This window comes from Motacilla alba, chromosome 5, assembly GCF_015832195.1.
Source record: "Motacilla alba alba isolate MOTALB_02 chromosome 5, Motacilla_alba_V1.0_pri, whole genome shotgun sequence".
Lineage (NCBI taxonomy): Eukaryota > Metazoa > Chordata > Aves > Passeriformes > Motacillidae > Motacilla > Motacilla alba.
The window spans coordinates 6,719,045-6,740,384 of record NC_052020.1 but is presented as its reverse complement, the minus strand read 5'-3'; the positions used below and the strand labels follow the sequence as shown (position 1 = coordinate 6,740,384).

Below are 21,340 nucleotides of genomic sequence, written 5' to 3'. Positions count from 1 at the left end.
ATAAACATACCAAATATATTTATATGCAGTAGATTTTAATCAATATATTAAAAATACAAATAATTTTACATTAGCAAGGATTTTAATATCACAGTATTTCACTTTTATTTTTCTCTTTTTTACACATACCTTTTTTTCATGTCTTGAAAGGGCATTCCACCCTGTAATCTTCATTCACTCTGTCCACAGCTCAAAGCTGACATTAAGCACTTATTTATTTTTAAATACATCCTTAAAGGCAAAAAAATCAACAGGGTATAAATATCTTTTAAATACCTAAATGTCAGCACACTGCTCCACAGGAAATACCAAGAAATACCAGTGGATACTTTCACATCATACCACACTTAAAGGGCTTGGATTTTTCTTATCTCCATGAAAAGAGAGAGTGAAAAGACCTGTGGGGGTAAAGAGGAAGATCTCAATCTCCTTTATACTTTGCACTCCTGAAAGTGTGACAGTCCTAATTTTGTAATGCAGGATAAACAGGATGGCTTCCCACATCGTGCAGGGCGGGATAACAACAATATGAATGCAGTGAGAAATTAACCAAGTTGCTATTAAAACTGCTTGGAATGCATAACGAGTTTAGTAGGCAAAAAGATCTAAATTAACTCTTCAGTCAAAATTTTTATGATTATTAAATTAACTAAATGAGCCTCAAAACATGGATGTTCTAATAAACTGCTTGGGGTTGCAGCCAGTTTTACCATTGTAGGACAAAGAGCAATATTATGCCTAATAATATTTGGCCAGACCACTCTTATAATCAGAATGCAACTCACATGATGAAAAAAAGGTCCAAATCAAATGTTTTAGGTACATAAATACCAACGGATCCAGTCCATAGAGTATGGTCCATAAAAAGACCACAAGCTCTGATTTATAGGGAAAACTTGAAATGCTGCCCTGCAGGGATAAAAAAATGAAAGTTGTGAATTCCACACAGGTGTCAGTTCCAATATCCCCAAACGTTAAAGGCAGTAAACCACGACTTCACCTGTATGGCTTCTCACATCCACACTTTTAAACAATTAATACAAACAGTACACTGTCAAATGCAATTTCCATAGGACTGAAATAAAGAATTAGATTTATTTCTTAAAGGCACTATCTTATTTTTATATTTTTATTTTTTATCAATTTCTCCACAAGCTTTGTTTTGTGCACAACAGCTCAGAACAGCGATGATTAACTGAAAGAAGGAAAATGGATCACTGTCACTATTTTTCCAGTTACTCATTATAAAAGGTATGTCGGCACATCAAGTAGACAACATCCCACTTTCCTTTTGTGGTTTGGTGGTGTTGGAGAAACAAAAAATGGACAGAACTATCATTAAAATTAAGAATCAGAGAAACAGACAAGGGCTTAGTTACATTTACATATAATTTATTGTTGTCTGGCAGGATTTCAAGCCCATGACATGCACCTTCAAGCATTACAGGCTGTTTTGTAGATTGGTCATCCACCATAAATAAAATCTGATGCTGAAATCAATTGACCTGACATTTACCCTGCTTCACTGCCTAAGCACATACCAGCTCTCATGTCTGATTTTTAGGAGGCTCTAAAAGACAAAATTGCAAGGGCTGATGAGCAGTTACTAATGACAAGCCTTTAGGAGTATGTGAGTCAAGAATGGGCCAGAAACTCTGTATGAGAATACTGTAGGCTTTTATCTAGATGAACTCTGATATCATCATGTGAGCTACTGAGAGATTTAAAAATAAGTATATGAAGTGGTAACCTTCCCTTTCACATGAGATAGAAAATGATGAAACAAAAAAAGGATTTAAAAAAAATTAAAGAGTGACTAGGCCAAGGATAGTGCACTTCTTGGGCAAGTTAATATGAATTTCCTATCTTTACTGTAGAAAAATTCAATTCTTAATGACAGTATTACACTGAGTTGCAGTAAGATTTAGGTTGTTTGACTTGATACAACACCTGTTTTTAAAGAAGACAGTTCATTTGAAAAAATTTGCTTCCTTTTGCCACGTAAGTTAAACCACGAAATCCGAAGTCACATTGTCCTTGGGCAAGTAGTCAAATCCTTCAGTGTCCTTGTAGGGTGCTTATTTCAGGCTAGACATGAAGGTCACTTGCAGGGCTTTGGTATCAAAACTCACTCGTGTTGTCACCCCACCCGTTGCTGGTGCTGAAGCACAGCCAGAGTCCATCAGACATCCTCTGAGACACAAATCTGTCTTCCATGGAACAGATTATTCCAGCGGTATCCACCTTGTACTGGTACACATATACATCACTTGCTAAGAAATGTGGATATTTGACAGGTTGTGATCAGCCAAAATCCTTCAGTCAGTTTCAGATCTAACTGGCTGGGAAGAGCCATGAGGAATTTGGTAACAGATCAACCAGCCAGGTAAAAATCTGCTCCTGCCAGCCCACAGTGTGGCATGTGGACACTGAGCACTCTTGGACTGCCCAGCAAGAGGGTTCCTTCCAGCCTGTCCACACCATTTAATTGGCAGAAGTCCACAAGTCTGTTCCCAACAGCAAATTCATGCCCAAGTTGGATAGGAAGTCATTTGACTCAATCAGTTGTCATTCCTTCCCCTCTGTCAGCATAAGGCTTTCTGAAGTATCTTCACTCAGCTGCAGTCTCAAGAGGTCATTTCTCTCTCATCAGATCCCAAGGTAAAAGCTGCTCTAGCTCCATTTACCTTACCCAGCTCTCCCCATTGTCAATTCAAACCTGAACGAGCCTTTTGAAGTCTCTTAGTCCTCTTTTTTTGTGCCAGGAAACCTTTGGGACAGTTTATAATCTATATAAGCACTAAGACAGGACCACAAAATGAATCGTATTAATATAATTACAACCAGTAAAACCATCAAAAGGACTGATTCCATATTTAAGCTAGCATAAAGAGGTAATGTGAAAAAAAATACTCTGGGAGATCTAATTATATAATGCAGTATTCAGTTCTGCATGGCCAGCCCAGCAATTCCTCTAACATTCCAATCAAAGTGATCTCACTAGCATGTGAGAGAAGAGTCCAGCTGACAGATTTGGGACATGTAACGTACTATTTAGTCAAGAGGCCCCATGTGCTATTCATAAAGAATTAACAACTCTTATATTGACAATGACAGTATTGTCAGAAGACCTTTGGAAGGGAGAAAAAAACCTCCATAAACTCCGTCTCTGTGAAGTTGGACTTTTTTTTTTTTTTTGGCCCCTCTTTTCCAATGCTGATGTAATCTCCAAACATCTCCAGCAGCAGCTGCTCAGCGAAACCAGGCACCTTCTCCCTAGTCCCTTTCAGCAGCACACGCAGCACTTTCCAGCTCCCTCAAGACAATCAGGGCCTTTCTTTCACCAATTAGCTATCACTTCAAGAGTCCTGCGCTGTCCAACGAGCTCTTAAGAATGGTCTTTGCAGGAAACAACACTGGAGGAGCTTTTTTTTTTTCCCCTAGACAAATGAAAAGGAGAAGGAGGGGAGGGGGAAGAGGGGGACACAAAAAAGCACAAGAAAACAAATCAGAACACAGAAGCTGTCCAAAATGCATCGCTCATTTAGTACGTCGACAAATGCAGAAATGTCCTCAACAGCCAAGGCTGGAGCAAAGCACCCACGCACACAAACACAAAAAAAAAAATGCTCCTACTTTCTTTAGGAGATAGTTTGTTTAGTCGAATGTGTTAAAAAGGTTTCATAGAAAGAACTGCTCTTGTTACAGCAAGTCTGAGCCGTGCAAACTGAAAGGGAACGAAACTCCTGTAAGATTATGCTCTGTTTCCTTATTTGGCTCTCCAAATGTAAAGCAGCATTATTTGAAGTAGACACTATAGGAAAGAACTCGGTTTAGCTCACTTTAAATATAGATGGATTGATGAAATGAGTAATTGCTGGAACTGTTAAGATCTTTTCAGACTTACTAACTAGCAAGTTCCTTTCCCCAGAAACAGCACTTTCTGTCTAAAAAGAAATTAAAGCCTGATTCAGAGACATAAGGCTCTGGGAATTCTACATTCTTTTTCCCTTAAATTCAGGGTACAGTAATACCTTGAGATTACAGGATACAGTAATATCCTTGGAGATGCCAAGTCCTCATTAGAACTAGCACAAACTCCAGGACTCCCACTTCAGAAGAAAACAAGGAACTTTTATTGATGTTTAAGCAATTCCTTGCCTGGGCCTGGACATGTGGAGTTATGAAGGCAAAACTGGGAAGGATTGGCAGTAAGTGAAATGACTTGGATATGGTTCAAGCAATAGCCCCGTGTCAGAGCTGCTTCCTTGATTTTTAAAAATTCTGCATTACACCAAATGTCATAGCAAAATACTGACTGTCAGTATCCCCTCAAAGTATCACTTTCTGGTCAAATTTGTCCTTGATTGGAGTAACCTCATGAAAGTCAACATGTTGCCTACTACACAGACAACAGAACCCCATTTACACTGCAATTAAAAAAATTACATTAAATACTCTGTTCCCTTTTATTGAATGTGTATCAGAAGCAAAGCCCAGGTCTTTGTAAACAGTCAAATGGTAGAGCAAAGCAAATACTTTCAAAGGTTTCAGGAGTTGGTTCACACTAACGGGTGTTCTCAACTACCACATGGATTCCTTAATGGAGGTGGAAAGTGTCAGAACTGATCAGATTGCTTAAAAGGCAAGAAAGTCTGACATATTACCCTGCATGCATTTATGAAGGAATGGGAATCAACTCAAATTCCTCTGGACAGGAAGGCTCAACCAAGGGATGAGTACACAAAATCAGGATTAAGGAGGAATCTTTGAGGAGGCACACCAAACAATGTCTTTTTATACCTACAGATTCCAAAAGCTGCTGAGTTTAAAGGGACTGCTCCTTTCAACTAGCAAAGACTTTGCTGAAAAAATGCATCAGGCTGGAGAGAACAAATAAATACACATGTATGTGTTACTAGGGTCACCTACAGCTACAGGAAAAAGGATAAAAGGGGCCCAAAAGGTCTACCAGCTTGCCCTAAAGCAAAATCAACTACATCATTCCTGACAGCTGTTTCTCTAACCTGCTCTTTTCTTTTAAGAGACCTACACCCACACAGATGAGAAGAAAGGAAATCATCATCTCATCTGAAAGGGATTTCAGCAGGAAAAACAGTTTGACAAACTGTTTAGTGGCTCTATCTGCTGCAACACAACCCCTGCAAGACAGGGGCTCCACAGTATTCCCTCACTTGGGAACTGGCTCATTTGGTAGCTGTACAATCAATTAGTGGTTGAGGCGACGATACCTGAACTTTTTTTACAGAAGCAGTATCTTTGTACCAGCCCATCTGGATGGCTCCAAGGAAAGTGCATCTTTTGGGACAACCCTCTTCCTCCAGCGTGGTGCAGCAGCGTTGCTGAAAACCACCGATTCCAGCATTAGTTGTAATCCAGCACATCCCATGCCTCGGCCACCAGGTCCAGCTCACTCTGCTAGCACTGAGGAGCCTGGTGGCTACTTAAGGGCAGGGATGAACCGGGGGTTCATGGCAGTGCCAAGGGAACAGGTGCCTCCTCCTGCCTGGGCTCACAAGCGGCTCTCAGCTCCGGCGGTCCCTGCGAGGTGTCAAAGCCGGAACAGAGGCGGTACATCCCTGGCGCCTGGCACCGGGATGTGCCCAGGACAGGCTGACAGAAGCTGGGGTAGCTTCCATGCCAGCTGCCTGGGCAATGGCAGCTCCCTGGCTCCACATGCCACGGCTGTCAGCTTGGCACCCCGCTTTTATTCACACACACAGGAATGCTGCCCAGAATGGAAGGACATGCTTTCCTGCTTGGATTTCACTCCTTGGGACAGATTTCCTCCCACGGAAAATTAATGGCACAGCATGAGCAAGGCAAATTTAGATGCCAGGTGAAAACTGGTGTGGCTGGATTTTAGAAAATGCAGTTTAACATGGGTAGTTGTTCTTCCCCTCTTTGCAAAGTATTTTGAGAACAAGTGAGGAGAAGCACTATGTAAAGCCTATACATTGAGCATTATTATTTTGATTATCCCAAATTTACTTTTTCACACAACAGATGTTCCTAATGTCTGGCACCATTTTTAATGATGTGCCTTTTTTAAAGAATGTGTGCTGTATCACCCATAAAAGCATCCTCTCTGTTCAAAGTTTATTTTATTAAAATCATTTTTCAACCAGTCATCTCTCTAGGGAACAATGACATGATAAAACAATATTTCTGACAGGTGATATTTTATTACTAACATTGTGTTTTCATCACACAACCAATATTACTACCCTATTCTGCTATAAATATTTATTAAAATCCTCTAACGTGTAACTATTTCCAAGACAAATTTCATATTTTGCTTTTAAATTATAACATAATTAATTGTCCTGGTAAATGCCCACTCAAAGGTAGTTTAGGGGAGAAAAAAGTACGTATTACGCAGTCCTGTTCACTTTTAAAATGTAAGGCAACAGATTTCACATCTCATTTTCCAATTCCCTTATAAAGCAATCTCCTAAAATATCACTACACTCCCAAAATTTTAAAATATCAACTAAACTTACAAGTGGCAAAGCAGACAATACAACAATAATCCTAAAACATTCACTGTTATCACCAGTTTGAACTATATCCCAAAATATATGTAAATTAGAATTAAAAAGTAGGATATTTGACTTACTGCATTTTCCACACATTCAAAAGTCAGGATATCTACCAAAGGGAGCAGCAGAGTTGCAGGTGTTGGCAAGGCTAATAAGAAGTTCTGAGTTCTTTGTTGAAAAAAAAAAAAAGGAAAAATTCAAGACCAGCACTTATCTGTCAGAATCACGTTCCTTCTACAGTTATCAGAGTCAAAAAGGCACCTTGCTCCAGGTTACATATGTGAAATGTCCTGAGCAAGCATTCTACATCACACTGAAAACAAAATACCACTTCAAAAGAGTCAGATCAAGACGTCACCGCTTTAGAGGACAAAATCTGACATTCAGAGTCAATTATTGCTCCACCTAAGTTGTGATAACGTGCACATATCAAGATCATTAAATCCTGCATTGAGTCAAAGCAAAGTCAACACCTGCCCCACGGGTTTTCTCCTGGAAAATCCCCAGCAAACACACTCCTCCCACTGTAATCAGCTCAGTATGCCCATTTCCATGATCAAGAACAACAAGGACAGACAGAAGATACTTCATTTATTACATATTTCACCCCTTAAGACTAACTTCAGCCTCCATAAAACCAGACGCGTTAGTAAAACCCCAGCTCATCCTCAAAGGTGTCAAAAGTGAAATTTAAATGCAACAAAAGAGCACAAATTGCAGGAAACAGCAATAAAAGTGAAGGGATAGGACTAGAAAGAAATTAAACAAAACCTTATAAATCAGTCTTAAAAGAGATTACACAAAGACATCTGTATTTCCAAAAAGACTTGGTGAGACCTCTGCTGTCATTCCATGACCCCCTCCATGTGCTGCTGGAGGAGGCAATGGTCAGAGGAGATATCTTGGTTCCCTTTCATTTATGGGAATTTCTTACTAGGAATGTGATCAGAACATGACCCAGCAGTAGCAGAACAGTTCACATACAGGCCATGATACCTAATGGCACCAATCAATTAAACGATTAGCAATGCCCAAAATGTCCACCTAATTGTGAACAAATATAAAAACACAAAAGTACTTTGTGACTCAACAGAAAAAAAAACAGGGATACATATTTAAATTTACATTATAAAGTCCAGAGTAGCATGTTATCAAGTAATTATAATCTCCTTAGTGATCAGAGAGACCATACATAATTTGCAAAATTTTCACACTCAGCTAGATCCCTAATTTTTGGGGTAGAAAGAACCTCAAGGTTTTTTTTTTTTTGCTGAGGAAATTAAGGCATTATCATCAAATCTGACCAGGCACAATGATCTAGCCCTAAACCAGCCTTTTCTGGTGTTCAACTTCCATCAGTAGATTTTTTCCCCCCCTGAATTAATAGAATTCACATCAATACAGCAGAGAATTTAATGAGTACTATTTTTGACAAAACACTGTTTCAACAAAATGCCAGCTTTTCAAACACAGAAAACTGGCATAACATGCTTCAGTTTCGACAAAGTATTTGCCAAGAGCTGCTTTCCAAAGCCCTACAATTCAAGATCAGTACAAACCAGACAGATCACAGTCTTCAAACATTATGCAGTCAAGGCACTCATGCATAAAACCACAGTTCGAGCCTTTTGACGAGTGCTGTGGTCACCTGTCTCTGGGCTATTCCCAAGCCTCCCTTCACTTAAGATCCTTGTTTCCTTTTCACTGTGCAAAAACCAGATGGGGACTTTCAGAAATGTCACAGGATGGAAAACGCGCTTCCCTCTCATCTGCAACTCCATGTCTTTGGCAGACCAGATCACCTGGATTATGCTCTGCCTGAGCCGTACCAAAAAGACCTCAGACCCAAACCTGCCTCTGGTTTACAATTAAATTTAGGTGCCCTGGTCATCCTTTCTTTTGACTGCACGAGCCAATACAGATAGAAGCAAACAATGACACAGCTGCTGTTGTGGCGTGTCCGCAGCCAGCCTCCGTGAGCGACCTGCACTCCCAGAGCCCAGCTTGCTTCAACTGCTGACAAGCGAGGCGAGAGATGGGTCTTTGTGTGGCACTCCAAACGCTGTTTTGGAGTGAAGAGGGTCCAGGGACAGAGACAAAATGGGGCTGAGGACACAGGGTTTTATATGGGAGGGGAAAAGGGGTGGAGCGATACGGTAAGCCAGGACCAATAGGGGACAAGATGTGGTGTTGCATTTTAGTTAAATGGCATGCTCTGTCTCACCCCTCGAAAATGTGAAAATGTACGGTTTATTCCAAGGCTGTGATCCTCCCCTGCAGTATCATGTGTCTGTAATCCCATTGGCCCGAGTCTTATTACGCGCACACTTCGAATCTCCCTGTTAAGCTGTGCAAGGCAGACCAGGTTCTCTCTCGGCCCTTTTCTCCCTAGGTTCTCCCCTCTTTCTCCCTCCCCCTTCCCTCCTTCTCCCTCGGAAACCATGCTGCTCACGGGGGTGGGACCCCCAATAAACCCTCATCTAATCAGCACCTCGGAAGCTGTGTGGAGTCTCCTTGCCTGCCTGCTGCTACCAGCGAACACACAGCTTAGGGGGCCCCTGGGGACTGCCCGGGGACCAGAAACAAACAGCAACAAATGAACAGCAACAACAAGAGAGGGGAGAACATTCTAGGGGGGTGCATATAAGGGAAAAAACGTATAAGTTGAACTGGGTGATACCAACAAAACCTGCAGCATCAACATGAGCCTGCAAATGCCCATGGGCGAGGCCGTTGCATTCAGAGGGGCGTCTCTCTTTGAGCTTGGTCACCTTTGCCCTGAGGTTACAGTTCCAGCGGTAGGCCCCTGGGCCTCCACAAGCTGCCATTTTCCTACAAGGTGCACCATGTGGCAAACTTAACAACCAAAGGAAAATTCAGACTTTCTAAAACTAACCATAAGCAAAATGTGCTTTGGCGAACTACAGACGGTGGAAACGACTTGAAGATTATATCACCCCCACTCATAAAATGCAGTTATTGAAAAGAACTGTTACCCTTTATAAGTGTTGGAAGGCAAACATTTCACACGCTGCACTGACACTGCTCCAAACCTCATTTTTTTCTATTCAAAAATGAAAGTCGGGCTTTCAGCAAACTACATTGTGTTTTGAAGAAGTTTTTCATTCTACTAACAGGTTATCCTGCTTACTTTTAAAGTCTCTTTGCACACAAAAAGAAGGGGAGCTGGGGCAAAGAAGGAAAGAAAAGAGTCCATTTGAAAAAATTACACTGCTAGATTACAAGAGTTGAAAGCTGGTATGTAACTTTGCTCCGGGTGATCAAACTGCTAATCAGGAATGCTGTCAGGAACAGAATGGAATTCCAGATAAATTAGCCATATCCAAGAAGCCAATAAAACACAGGATTAAGGCTCACAAAGAAAACAAATTTATTCAGCCTACTTTATCAGAATTCTTAATAATGTGTACTACTTTTTCTCATCGCAGTCTGAGCTCTTCCACTGGAACAGTGTGGAGAGGGAAAAATGAGTTACACTTCATAAATCTCCTACTTGTACAGACACCTAAAAATGTTACAGAGAGCACAATGCCATTCTATATAAATACACATGCTTATCATAGCTACGGGAGAAATGTGCAGATTTTTTTCTCTGACTTTACTTCTGAGGCACCTGACCAAAGAAAAGATGCTACACACGTCTGTGAAAATCTACAAAGCTGAAGGAAAAGGTTAGAACTTCACTGACCTCCATGCTAAAATGAGGTTCAATACCATAGTATATATACTGAATAACTAACTACAAAAATAAATCTCTCTCCTCTGTGACAATCCCATTGCATCATGTTTTTCGTCAAGTATAACAAGGAAAATTTGCAATACTGTGGCTGAGGTACTGTCTGCAACTCAGAGCATTTGTGTTTTCACCTCTGACAGCATCCCAGAGAAACTCTTCATAATAGCTTGTGCCAAACTCACAGGAACATTAAAAGATGTGCTTAAGCTTCTGCCTCTCCTTGAATTGGAACTTTAATCTTTTTCAGGCTGGTTTTCCTCATCTGTGAAATGGAGATTATATTAGGCTCTTACTGTACAGCAGTTTGGAGACAGAACTAAATTTTTGAAGCATTTTTGTAACAATAAAATTTTAAAAGTGAGATAAAATACTCAAAAGAAATACTTCATGCAGGATCTAGACACATAGAGAAATATCTTCCTGTGATAGAAATACATGCACCGTCTTGGATTCTGAGAAAATTAGGTGAACCATAAACATATTCTCACTTCAAGCCACACATTGTCCAGTACACTTATTCACTGGAAAATAAGAGACTGAGGACAATACCACTTGCATTTACATGACTCTGCCATATTTCCCTGAGAATCTGTGCATGCAGGCATTTCTATAACAAAATTCATCAAGCAAACCACCAGCTGAGTGTGAGTGTTGGGGATTCATTTGCCTGGTGGTTCCCAGCCATGGCACTGTCCTGCTTTCCAAATGACCAAAGCCATTTCCTATCCATGGTTGGTATACCAGGTATTTTCTAAAGAATTTTTGTCCTAGAAAAGGGGGAGTCCCTGTAAGACACCAGTTGCATCCCCTCCCCTTCCCACAACGAAACAAATTAAATGCTATCTTTATTATCACCACTATATCTAGTATTTTATTAAAGCACAAAAGCATGTGTTTTATCAAGTGTGACTTACATTTATTTTTTTGTCAAGTGTTTCCTCCTCCCTGTAAGAAGATATTTGCATAAATATGGAAAGAAAAGAATATATTCCCAAATCCTGTTCCCTGGAATTGCACCTCCAGAGAGTGAGGGTCAGATGATAAAAGCCATTGCTGTACCACCAAGCCACGAGACCAGAAAGGTTCTGTCTGTATCTCAATGCCTCCATTAAATGCACATTAAAAAATGTTTGATTTGCACAAAATATTTTAAATTAAATATAAACTATGCTGTTTGCTCACAAAAATAAACCAAGAAAACAATAAGCACAAAGAAAACTTTACATGAATATCAATTTCAATTGATTTTAATTTTCAAAAGGGTCTCCTTGAATAAAAACCAAATTTTAATGAATAACTACTGCAAGAAAAGTTTTGATTCGGGGAACAGCAGAAAAGGACATTTCCCCAGAGATTTAGAGCACATCAATAAATTGTTTCAAGTCATTTGAGACAATTGTGACAAATGAACTACTGGTCTAAAAAATGTTACCTTGTTCTACCTTGACCTGCCAAACAGGGCTGTCTGCGTACACTCCGCATTAATGGACGATTTGTGGGCTTGAGCTGAGCCCACGGGCAAGTGCTTGAAGATTTGGGGTGGATTTCTGCATTTCCAGGATACAGACCCAGGATTTCTGAGGGAAGAGAAGGAGGATGGCTGCTGGCAAGGAGCAGTGCTTCTCCACTGACGCCCTCTTGGCTGATCGCAGGCCAAGGAGATGCATTCTGGATTGCCACACTAAATATTTAGCTTTACAAAACAATGCCATAAGTTACAGCTTGATCAGCAAGTGCACTCCTCTTGTACCCTGAAAACAGCATGCTTGAGGTACATCTGAGATTTAAAAAAAAAAAAAGAAAAACCTCAGAAAATAAAGCAAGTAGGTGAAAGGTAACTGTATCACTTTACAGACACAAGCTCCCCTCTGATTACAACTAATTAAGATATTCAGCAGCCTTAAAACAATACCTTTTTTAAATCAATGTACCCAGACAGCATCCACAGCTTTTTGTGATGACAAATGCCCTTTGAAAGAGTTAATAGGCAAAGGTTTGTACTGGCAATGAATAGGGCTACCTTTAATTGATCCAAGAGCCTTAGAGAGCCGTCTTATAGCGTGATGATGTATTTGGGTTGCAAGTAAGCCAAAATAAGCATAAAGAAAATCTGTTAGACCATGAGACCTTTCATTTTTTCATTGCAGGGAGGGACAGTGGGGGGGGAACTGCTGGGGAAAATGAGAGAACTATGATGGGGTTATCTTTGTGCTCTGGCACTTAAAATAGATAAAACGACAGAAATTTTGAGGAAAAGAGAGGAAGTGATCAGGCCATAATTCTTAGAATAAACGTCAAGATGTACGGAAATGTACAAAACAAGGCTTCTTCAGAATTAAAAAAAAAAGCCATGAAAAAAGAGGAGATGACCTAATGGTATAAAGAAACATTGATTAAAGAGATACCCAGAGGGACAAAGATATTCCATCAGCTTTAACAAACACTGCATGGCCCTGCATTTCCTCTTAACTTCTCAAGTAAGGGGAGGAAAAAAATATCTGTAGTAGAGGCAGTCACATGGATCCATTTATATTTTTTTCCCTTATTCCCTGCTCATCTTTTGCATGGTTTTGTTCAAGATATACAGGAAATGTGCACACTAAAAGCAACTCACAAAATTAAACATGATAGGTTAGTTGTAAATATTTTACCCTGAGTAGCCAAAGAAGAAACAAAAAAATCATTTTTATAACGAATATAAAATCCATTCAATCATATTTTTTCTTGATGAGACTGATTATACATTAATATTACCTAGTAATGAAGGAAGCAGACTATCCATGCTTACACTGGTCTTTCATCAGAAACTCACTTTTGGCAGAATCCCTCCCTCACAAAGCAAAAGCTAAACAGATTTCCTTGACCTTCTACAGGTGAAAACTTTACATCAAGGTAGAATTTTTCTGGAAAGTCTGAGGCAAATCAGACAAGAAAATTCCTAGTCTAAAATACTATTTTCAAATGGAATTACTGTGCAAGCATACTATCAACAGCTCTGTAAAAAAATCAAACAGAAAGTTGTTGGCATATGAGATTTTCTTAGAAGACGGATATGGGAGGAGCTCGGAAAAAAAAGTTGACATTGCTCCTTAGAAATAAAGAAGCAGAGCAATAAAATATCCTGCTCCAGTATATGCATCCAGATGCATTAGGAAAAGGGAGTCCAGTCCAGTTTCAATCTGGAGCTGGGAACAGACAAGCTGTTCTCAAATTCCTGTTTATCCCAGACCCATGAACGAGCCCTCTTCTAGCAGCCACCCAAAAGAAAAAGGTACAGAGCCTTCATTGTGGTCTGGATAAAAATGAGGATTGAACTTACCTCCCAAAACAGCAATACTTTCCCCCATTAGGAATATTTGCCTCCTGTGAGCCTTCCCCTATGCTACAAAGCTCTGAGGAAAAGAACAGATAAAAACCTCACGTCACAACTTCCAGACATTTCCCAATTAACCATTCTAAGCCCACATCACCAACCACCACAGAATTACAAGCATACCAAGGTGAGCACTAGCTGCATCCTTCAAAATAACCCCTCACTTCAGGGTGCAAACATCAGCAGGTGAGGAGAACCAGGACATGAGGACAATGGCAACCTACAATGGAAACTTGAGACAAGCTGTGAGCATCCTTGCTTGCCTCGGCATGAAGAGACTCAAAATGCTGTTTGTATTTTGTGTTTTGAGTTGCTTTCATTAAAAAAAAATAATAATTTTGAGAAAGTCTTCTCTCCACGTTCCAGTCACTTTCAATTCAGACTCCCAGAATCTTTCATTGTAGTTTAAAGCCAAAATATTTCCTTCCACCTTATCAGGCAACATGTAAACTCTAGCTACAAATGGGTTTTCTGAAAAGTAAACAAATAAATAAAAATTTAGGACATACAAGGATGTTTAAAGGATATCAAGTTCTTTCGGAACAATTTAAAATCAACTGCTTTTTGTGCAGGGGACAGCAGGTGGGTTGCCCATCCCACCCTCCCCAAGCATGGTGAAGCACCAGCGTTTCACAAAATAGGAGTCAATCATATCACAAAATAAATATGTCCAGTAGCTTCCTATTTGACAGAAAAAAAAAAAAAAGGCTTTTAAAGTCCCTTGCAAACTACTTTATGATTCCATTCTATGAACTGGTACAATCAACTTGTTTGTAGGACACTCCATACTATTGAAGATTTTTACTGCTGCCCTTGGGGACAGCCCACAGAAAAAGAGCCAATATTCAGATCCCGTTCACACACATTCAGTTTCACCAAAGAACACGTTGAGAAGGTCACTTTGATAGCAAATACCAGCAAAATCTGAGCCATTTCCCCAAATGAAGCCTAAAGGGTGTTTACAGGTCTGTCTGTTTACACAGAGAAAAAACATGTCCCACCTGGAAGCATCAGTGGGAGCCAAAAGAGCCCTACAAGGATGGCATCTCTCTACAGACTCAAACTAAACACCAATGCCAAAACTGTAAGAATCCCATAAACACGGGCTTATCTTTGACCAAGCAAATACTGTACTGATGAGAAACTGAGGTGTGGAAAGTCTGAATAGAAATGAACCCAGATTTTCCAAGGGGCTTCTATTTTACAGCTGCCTCGTAAAGCTAAGAGAAACAACATTTTTAAAGCCAGTTCATGTTGTATTCTTGAATAATTTCCTGTATTTGGTTAATTTTCAGTCCCGCTTACACGTGCACATGCACACACCTAGAGCAGCTAAAACAAAGACTTAAAGGTGGGGAAAACTGATGAAGAAAGAGAAATGGGTTTTCCAGTGCCAAAGATGGACTCAGTTTCAGACAGAAGATTAAAACCCATCAGTTTTTGTCCCTCATGCAAGTGCTCAGACAAAAGTTTCCCAGGTTCCTTATAAACTGAAATAACCCTCCTGAATAATTTATATTTTTCAAAAATGGTCTCCAGCAAGCTTTACCTAAGAGCTAGCTGAGTCTCCTTGCAAAATGTGCTGTTTAACTGAGGTTTAACTAGACTATCAACTACAATCCCAGGTCCAAATACAGGGAAATAAAACCCACAATGTTTTCCCAAAGGAGGTGGAAGGAGTTTACACGCTGTATCCTAAGAGGCAGCAGGCACAGATAAAGCTGTGCTTTCAGCTCCACCAGAATAAATCCTCAGGAACTCCACATTGACAGAAACCTCCACCCTAAACTCTCCAAGGACTTTCCTCAGCTCAGCTGAGGATACTAAGGAAGCAAACTCAGATCCTCTTTTTTCCGAGAAATCTGCTTCACAATTCAACATCTTTGATGTAAATCTTTTAAAAGACTGTGATGGCATCAAGTAAGGAACAGGATGGGGGAAAACGTGTTTCCGACTCCTCTGTGGGGGGACCATTAGGAGGAGGGTTAATAGCCCTGGGCATGCGATCAAATTAAGGTTTGTGCCAGTTCCCCCAGGCTTTCCCTTGCCATCAGCAGCTTCCCCAGGCTGGGCAGCTCACCCTCATCTCCTCCCCAAAGACAGCTCTTAAACAGAAGCACGACAGTCTGCTGGGAGGAAACAGAGAGATAATCACACAACTAACTTATATGGACAAAGTATGAAACGGGCCGAGGGAGGGGAAAGAGGGAGGGAGCCCTTGATAGCTTCACCTTTGGAGCGATACAAACCTAATGCACACCCAGCTTAAAAACCGAGAGGCGGGGGGAGCTGGAATTCGGACCTTCCCAACATGTGGATTGCAGCACTGAGGCAGCCCCGAGTCTAAACAAGGCTGGAGTTAGCATTCAGAGCACACAGGCCAGCAGAGTATGGGAAAGGGATCGAGCAGCCAGCCCAAAGAGCTGGCGCCATGAACTGACGAGCAGAGCGCAAGTGATAAAGATTTACTGCGAGAGAGGAGGAAACAGTCCGCTGGCCCGATTAGAGCTGTGAATACCGAGTTGTTCAGGGAGGATTTTGCAGCTGACTGATCACAGGCTGTCGGAGCAGGCCTTGGACAACAGCTGCAAGGCTTGCTGGGCTGCAGAAACAAAAGGCGCCTAGCACGGTGCAAAGAAAGAGTTGACAGGTTGTTGTTAGCAGTGGCAAATGTGTGAGGTATGTCACTGTGTGTGAGACGGGCTGGGCTGGGGTGCTGGGGAAGAAGGAGGGCAAGAAGCACAGGCAGCACTCAGAGAAAGAGGGGGCGTCGCGGGGGAGGGAGCAGGGACACAGGCTTGGTCAAAGCGTTTTCCTAAAATCAGGCCGGTGTTTGTAAGGAGGACAATCGCAAGGTCTGTTTACTGCTGCCAAGATGAATTAGCCCATCGTCTCATTTATAGGACGAATCCGGTGGCACAGACTATAAGGTGCATGGCATTAAAGGGACTAATTAGACGATTCTGGCAAATCTGAATTAAGACCCTTTCTTTCTTTGAAAGCTGGAAAGCATTTCTCAGGACTCCAGTCAGATGGCTTAGGTTTTGTTGGGCCTTTTCTTTCCCTTCTGAGAAGGGATATCTTGTGCAATTCCCTAACTCACAAGGGTCTACTCTAAATTCTGCTCTGAGCTTCGAGAACAGTTGTTAGGAAGCTGCTGGCATTTACATCATATCTAAAAAGGTCCAAACGAAAATCCTGGATTCTGCAGGAATTCAGCTCCCAGGGACAAACTTTACAGCTGGTCCCTCCTGTTAAGAGGGGGCTAAACCAGAAGCCCAAATGAGAACATACCTGAGCTAGGAGCCTGCAGCTGAATTCTCACTCATACGCACAAAACAAGCGAGGTTTTTCAAAAGATGGCTTCTAATCTGACACCCACCCCCTTCAAATCCAGTGCCTGCAGCCAAGTGCTTTTCCCAAGCAACTCTGAGCTTTCTGGAGCCATGGTTCACTAAGCATGTGAGTGCTGGGCAGGAATGTATCAATGAAACTCCAGAGATGATCAAAGACAGGAGCTGCAGAGCAGGAGACCTTACTTTCAGCTCCCTCTTTGGCAAGTTCAGGATTCAGTTCTTGAAGTCTGGCAACATTTTGCTCCAATTGTGACCAAAACAAAGTGTTCCAAACACCTCCGAAGCAGTGGTGCATGCTGTTTGCACACAACCACTATATTACAGTGGTCACTATTAAAATGTTTTACAAGCAGCTAAGGTTACCATGGCATTCACAGCATTCTCATAGAAGGCAATACCATGAAAATCACAGAAACATCCAGCACTGCAAGCTGCAAATATCAGATGTTTCATAGTAATTAGTGACACTTTGTAAAGCAGAGGCTTCTTGCATTTTAACACACATATCTATCATCAACAAATAGGAGACGCTAAGAAAGTGCAGTGGCCTTTATAGTGTTCAATCAATTATACAAACAAACCTTATTTTGATTTTTCTCTTCTAAATGGTCTCTGGGACCCAGTTAGTCTAGTCCCCACGGGCAGCACTTGATACACTGTAAAGGGAATTCAGAACAAGAGGCATTTCAAGTCTTCTAACACAGCTCCATTCTCCCAATATATATATAAAAAAACCAACCCAGTGTGCAGAATACTCCATCTAGGGGCAGAAATGTGACTCAAAATTTCCTTAGCCTTTGCTTTGACATGTGTTAACCTCATTGTACCAGGTCTGAGTGCATGAGAAATAATCAGACATTTCACAGAGGTTCCAAATAGCTCTTCCTCAGTATGAGTCCATAGATTTTTACTTTTTTATTATTTTAAATACAGAGCTTCCAGCTTGAGTTTCCGCTTAACAGTGATGAAGAACACAGGCACCACTTTTATACACCTACTAGCAACTGGACTATACTTTAAACTGCAAATATTATCTTAGGAACAATTTATAATCCGTCGTCCCCATATGCTCGAAGTTTTCAGCTAAATAAGGGTGGCCAGTGAGCTCAACTAAAAAGAATACTGAAATGCCTGAAGGACTACTTGTGTAACTATATTTTTGGATGTAATTGTGCTTCTGCTGGAGTCAAAGCAAAGTCTGAATTTGAGTGCAATGAGAGCAGAAATAATTCATGGCAGAGGTATATTTCTGAATCACAAATTCTCCCTGTAGCTGGATAATTCAGTATAATTTATGATTAATGGTATTTGTTCACCAAATATATTTGAGAGCAATGTATCGAGTAGACAGAAGCAACAATTCACAGACTCTGAGAAAACCCTGAAAATATAAAATAATCCCCTTTAAGAACTTTTTTCTTTTTAAGGAAAAATTAGTTACAGAAGTGTATCAAGCCTTGCCTTCCAATGATGCTTTCTTTATAAAAATCGCTTTCAGCTGACAAGTCCTCACTGATTTTCCATAGTCAGCAATGGGTTACGGCTTGTCCATAATGTCACAGCTTTCCACTGCACTGTGTCTTGCTCTTTTGTCTCTCTGGTACAGACAGGCTGCTTCTGAAGCTGTTGTAACACTTTGGAAAGTAATCAAATTACTTCCTACATTTGCTCTCCCTAAACACCTCTGCTTGATCCCCTCCACTCTTCCTGTTCAGCCTCTCAGTCGCAAACTTCATACTTCATAAATGCAGAGGTTAGAATTTTCTAGACACCACTTTAATTTTTCAAATAGCAATCCAATTACTGAGCAAATTGGCACATGTGCCTGGTTACATAGTGACTTGGCACTGCCTCCACTCGCTGCTGGCAGTGATGAATGTGTTTCCCCTTCAGCCCTCCTCATCTATCTGCCCCAGCCTCCGAGCCAACACCAGTGACCACATAAGGAGAGTGCCTGGCAGCTGCAAGCCCGAGGTGCCAAGAGGCAGATTGTGTTCTGTAGCAGCAGGATCTGGGTCTGTGACTGGCTTCCTGGCTAGTCTTTTGTGAGACCTTTTCCATGGCCTCTAGGTTGGCTCTAACGAAGCCTGTAGAAATGCCTGCAGGGAGCTGGTATAGAAGTGAGTTAAGTCAAAGGTTTAATTTGGTTTCTAAAGTGAAGTGAATGTATACTGGCCTTCTCTTTCCACCCTGCAATTATATTCCTGCCACATTTATGTGAAAATACAGTATTCAGTCAACAATAGGAGTGCATTCCTGGGTATGTCTGCACCACACATTGGGGCAAAGATCCCCAAGCCAGTCTCAATTAACTTTGCTGCAGAACCAGGAGCAATATAGCCGTGTTTGTTTGCTGTGACACCCGAGCTAATTAACTATGTATGGCAGTAACAGAGCTTTACTGTTTCTGGCACCGACGCCGCTGTCCCTGTGTGGCAAACTGCTACAGACATGCCAGCTCACTTGGAGGTAACCATAGGGCTCCCCAGCCCAGTGCTGCTTTGCACTGCCCAGATGTGTTTAGGAATACTCCAGGAGCTGGCAGGAATTTGTTGGCCATCACGTGAGAGTGGCGAGGCTGCAGATGTGGTTTCAGTAAATGTGGACTGCTCCATCCCAGCCACATTCTTTTAGTACTCGCAACATGATGGTCACAGGGCATCTTTAAGTAATGTGCTGAGCATCTTGAGCAGCATCTGTCACATGTGCTGCTTTCTCAATATCTCACTTCCTCCTCCAGGGGCAAAAAGCTGGACAAAGATATTGTAAAATATTTCTCATATTTGCTTTTTTTTTTTTTCTTTCTTTCCCCCAAGAAATTTGGGTCTTATTCATAAGTGAACTTCTTTAGACTATTTAAAAAGCCATTTTCAATTATTGCAATGAAGCAGATAAGAACTTTCCCACAACAGGATAGCTTCTCCCCATCTGGGTTTTTTTTTGATCCCCAAGAAATTAACTTTCTTAAAATAAATGAGTGCAGGTTCCAACGACCAGAGATGCACTATGATCCCTGTAATTCAAACAGGCTTTGGTGAAGGTAAAAACAAAACACAACTTGCCAGCTATTCCTCTTCTGGAATTCCACCTCGGGCATACCAAGAAGCTACTGGAGAGAATCAGAGTTATTTGTCCAGCAAATTTCTGATGCAGATGATAGTCTGGAAAATATCTGAGTGGACTATGAACTGCACACACAAGAATATTTCACTGAGTTTGCTTGCTTGGACTTTACTGTATGAGTTGCACTTAATAGGTACAGTTGTTTGTTACTGATGGAATTTTTCCTGTCCCTTTATATTTTTTCCCCTAAATCCGGTATTTTGACAGAGATACTTAATGAGATGTACTCAGAGGTACTCAGTGAGTGGTTAGATCATATTTAATTAAATCATCTGCATTTATTATAACTCAAGAGCCTTTAGCAGTGTTTAACTGTGGGTAGATAAGAAGCCCAAGGTCTTCTGTTGGCTCCCTAGATAAACAAGCCATGTTGTAATTCCGAGAACCACCGTAAGTGTACAAGGACTTTCTCTTCAAACCTAATCAATCACCCCAGCTCTCAAGACTGACTTTTCACAAGGCACCAAACACAGTGATAAATTTTAACACGCGCACCCCTCGAGCTATCCCTCTGTACAAACAACCACAACTGAGATGCAGCAGTGTGGATTTTAATTAACTGTCTGATATCTGAGTGTGACGTTTTTCCTCTGTGCTCTCAGTCTTTGCCACAGCTTTTTTATGGAGTCACTTTAAACAAACACCATTAAATTCTGCACCGGCACCAGGCAAGGTAAAGTTACACATGTTGCTGGTAGGCTTCAGACCATTTTTCAGCACTCTGTACCTCTGTATTCCAGTGATGTCCAAGAGGAGGATAAAAACCCTGGAGCTGCAGATGAAGTGCAACCCTACTGCCATCTTCAATACCTCCTATGGGAACTGGACACCGGACCCACGCTCCTGGCCACATGCCTGTAGGACACAAGGAAGAATTAGTTATCCAGAAGGGCACACGAGCATGTGCCTCTCACCAGGCATGTGAATGTCCCAAACATGCCAAAGCTAGCAACATTGCTGAAGCTAAGCTGTGCTAGGAGCTAAGCATGCACTTAAGAGCCTTGCTGGATGGCAGCCATTTACAGATGTACAATCAGTACAGAGACATGGAGGCAGAGACTTCCTTTCATGGGTCCTCTGAATTCTCTTCCTGAGGACACATACTTGGTTATTTTAATTAACATGTTTAGAAAACCAAATACTCTTCTTCTGATTACATCTCAGACAC

At 41.2% G+C, this 21,340-nt stretch overlaps 1 protein-coding gene and 1 long non-coding RNA gene across 2 annotated transcripts; both read right to left on the bottom strand.

Annotated features, from left to right (window-relative positions):
* Window positions 1–1,238: 1,238 nt before the first annotated feature.
* SMIM38 (small integral membrane protein 38) lies at window positions 1,239–5,450 on the bottom strand. The gene is made up of 2 exons (XM_038139737.1): window positions 5,253–5,450; window positions 1,239–3,440 (listed from the first exon to the last, which is right to left on the bottom strand). Exon 2 carries the CDS (start codon window positions 2,872–2,874, stop codon window positions 2,743–2,745), a length of 132 nt encoding a protein of 43 aa, XP_037995665.1. The 5' UTR covers window positions 2,875–3,440; window positions 5,253–5,450; the 3' UTR covers window positions 1,239–2,742.
* Window positions 5,451–11,113: 5,663 nt separating this feature from the next.
* LOC119701634 lies at window positions 11,114–20,987 on the bottom strand. The gene is made up of 3 exons (XR_005257109.1): window positions 20,900–20,987; window positions 13,640–13,712; window positions 11,114–12,097 (listed from the first exon to the last, which is right to left on the bottom strand). It is a non-coding gene; the product is annotated as an uncharacterized LOC119701634 (long non-coding RNA).
* Window positions 20,988–21,340: the final 353 nt, after the last annotated feature.

What these genes read in the sequence shown, in the direction of transcription:
- SMIM38 (XM_038139737.1), bottom strand. Translation starts at nt 2,874, where the DNA reads ATGGAATCAGTCCTTTTGATGGTTTTACTGGTTGTAATTATATTAATA.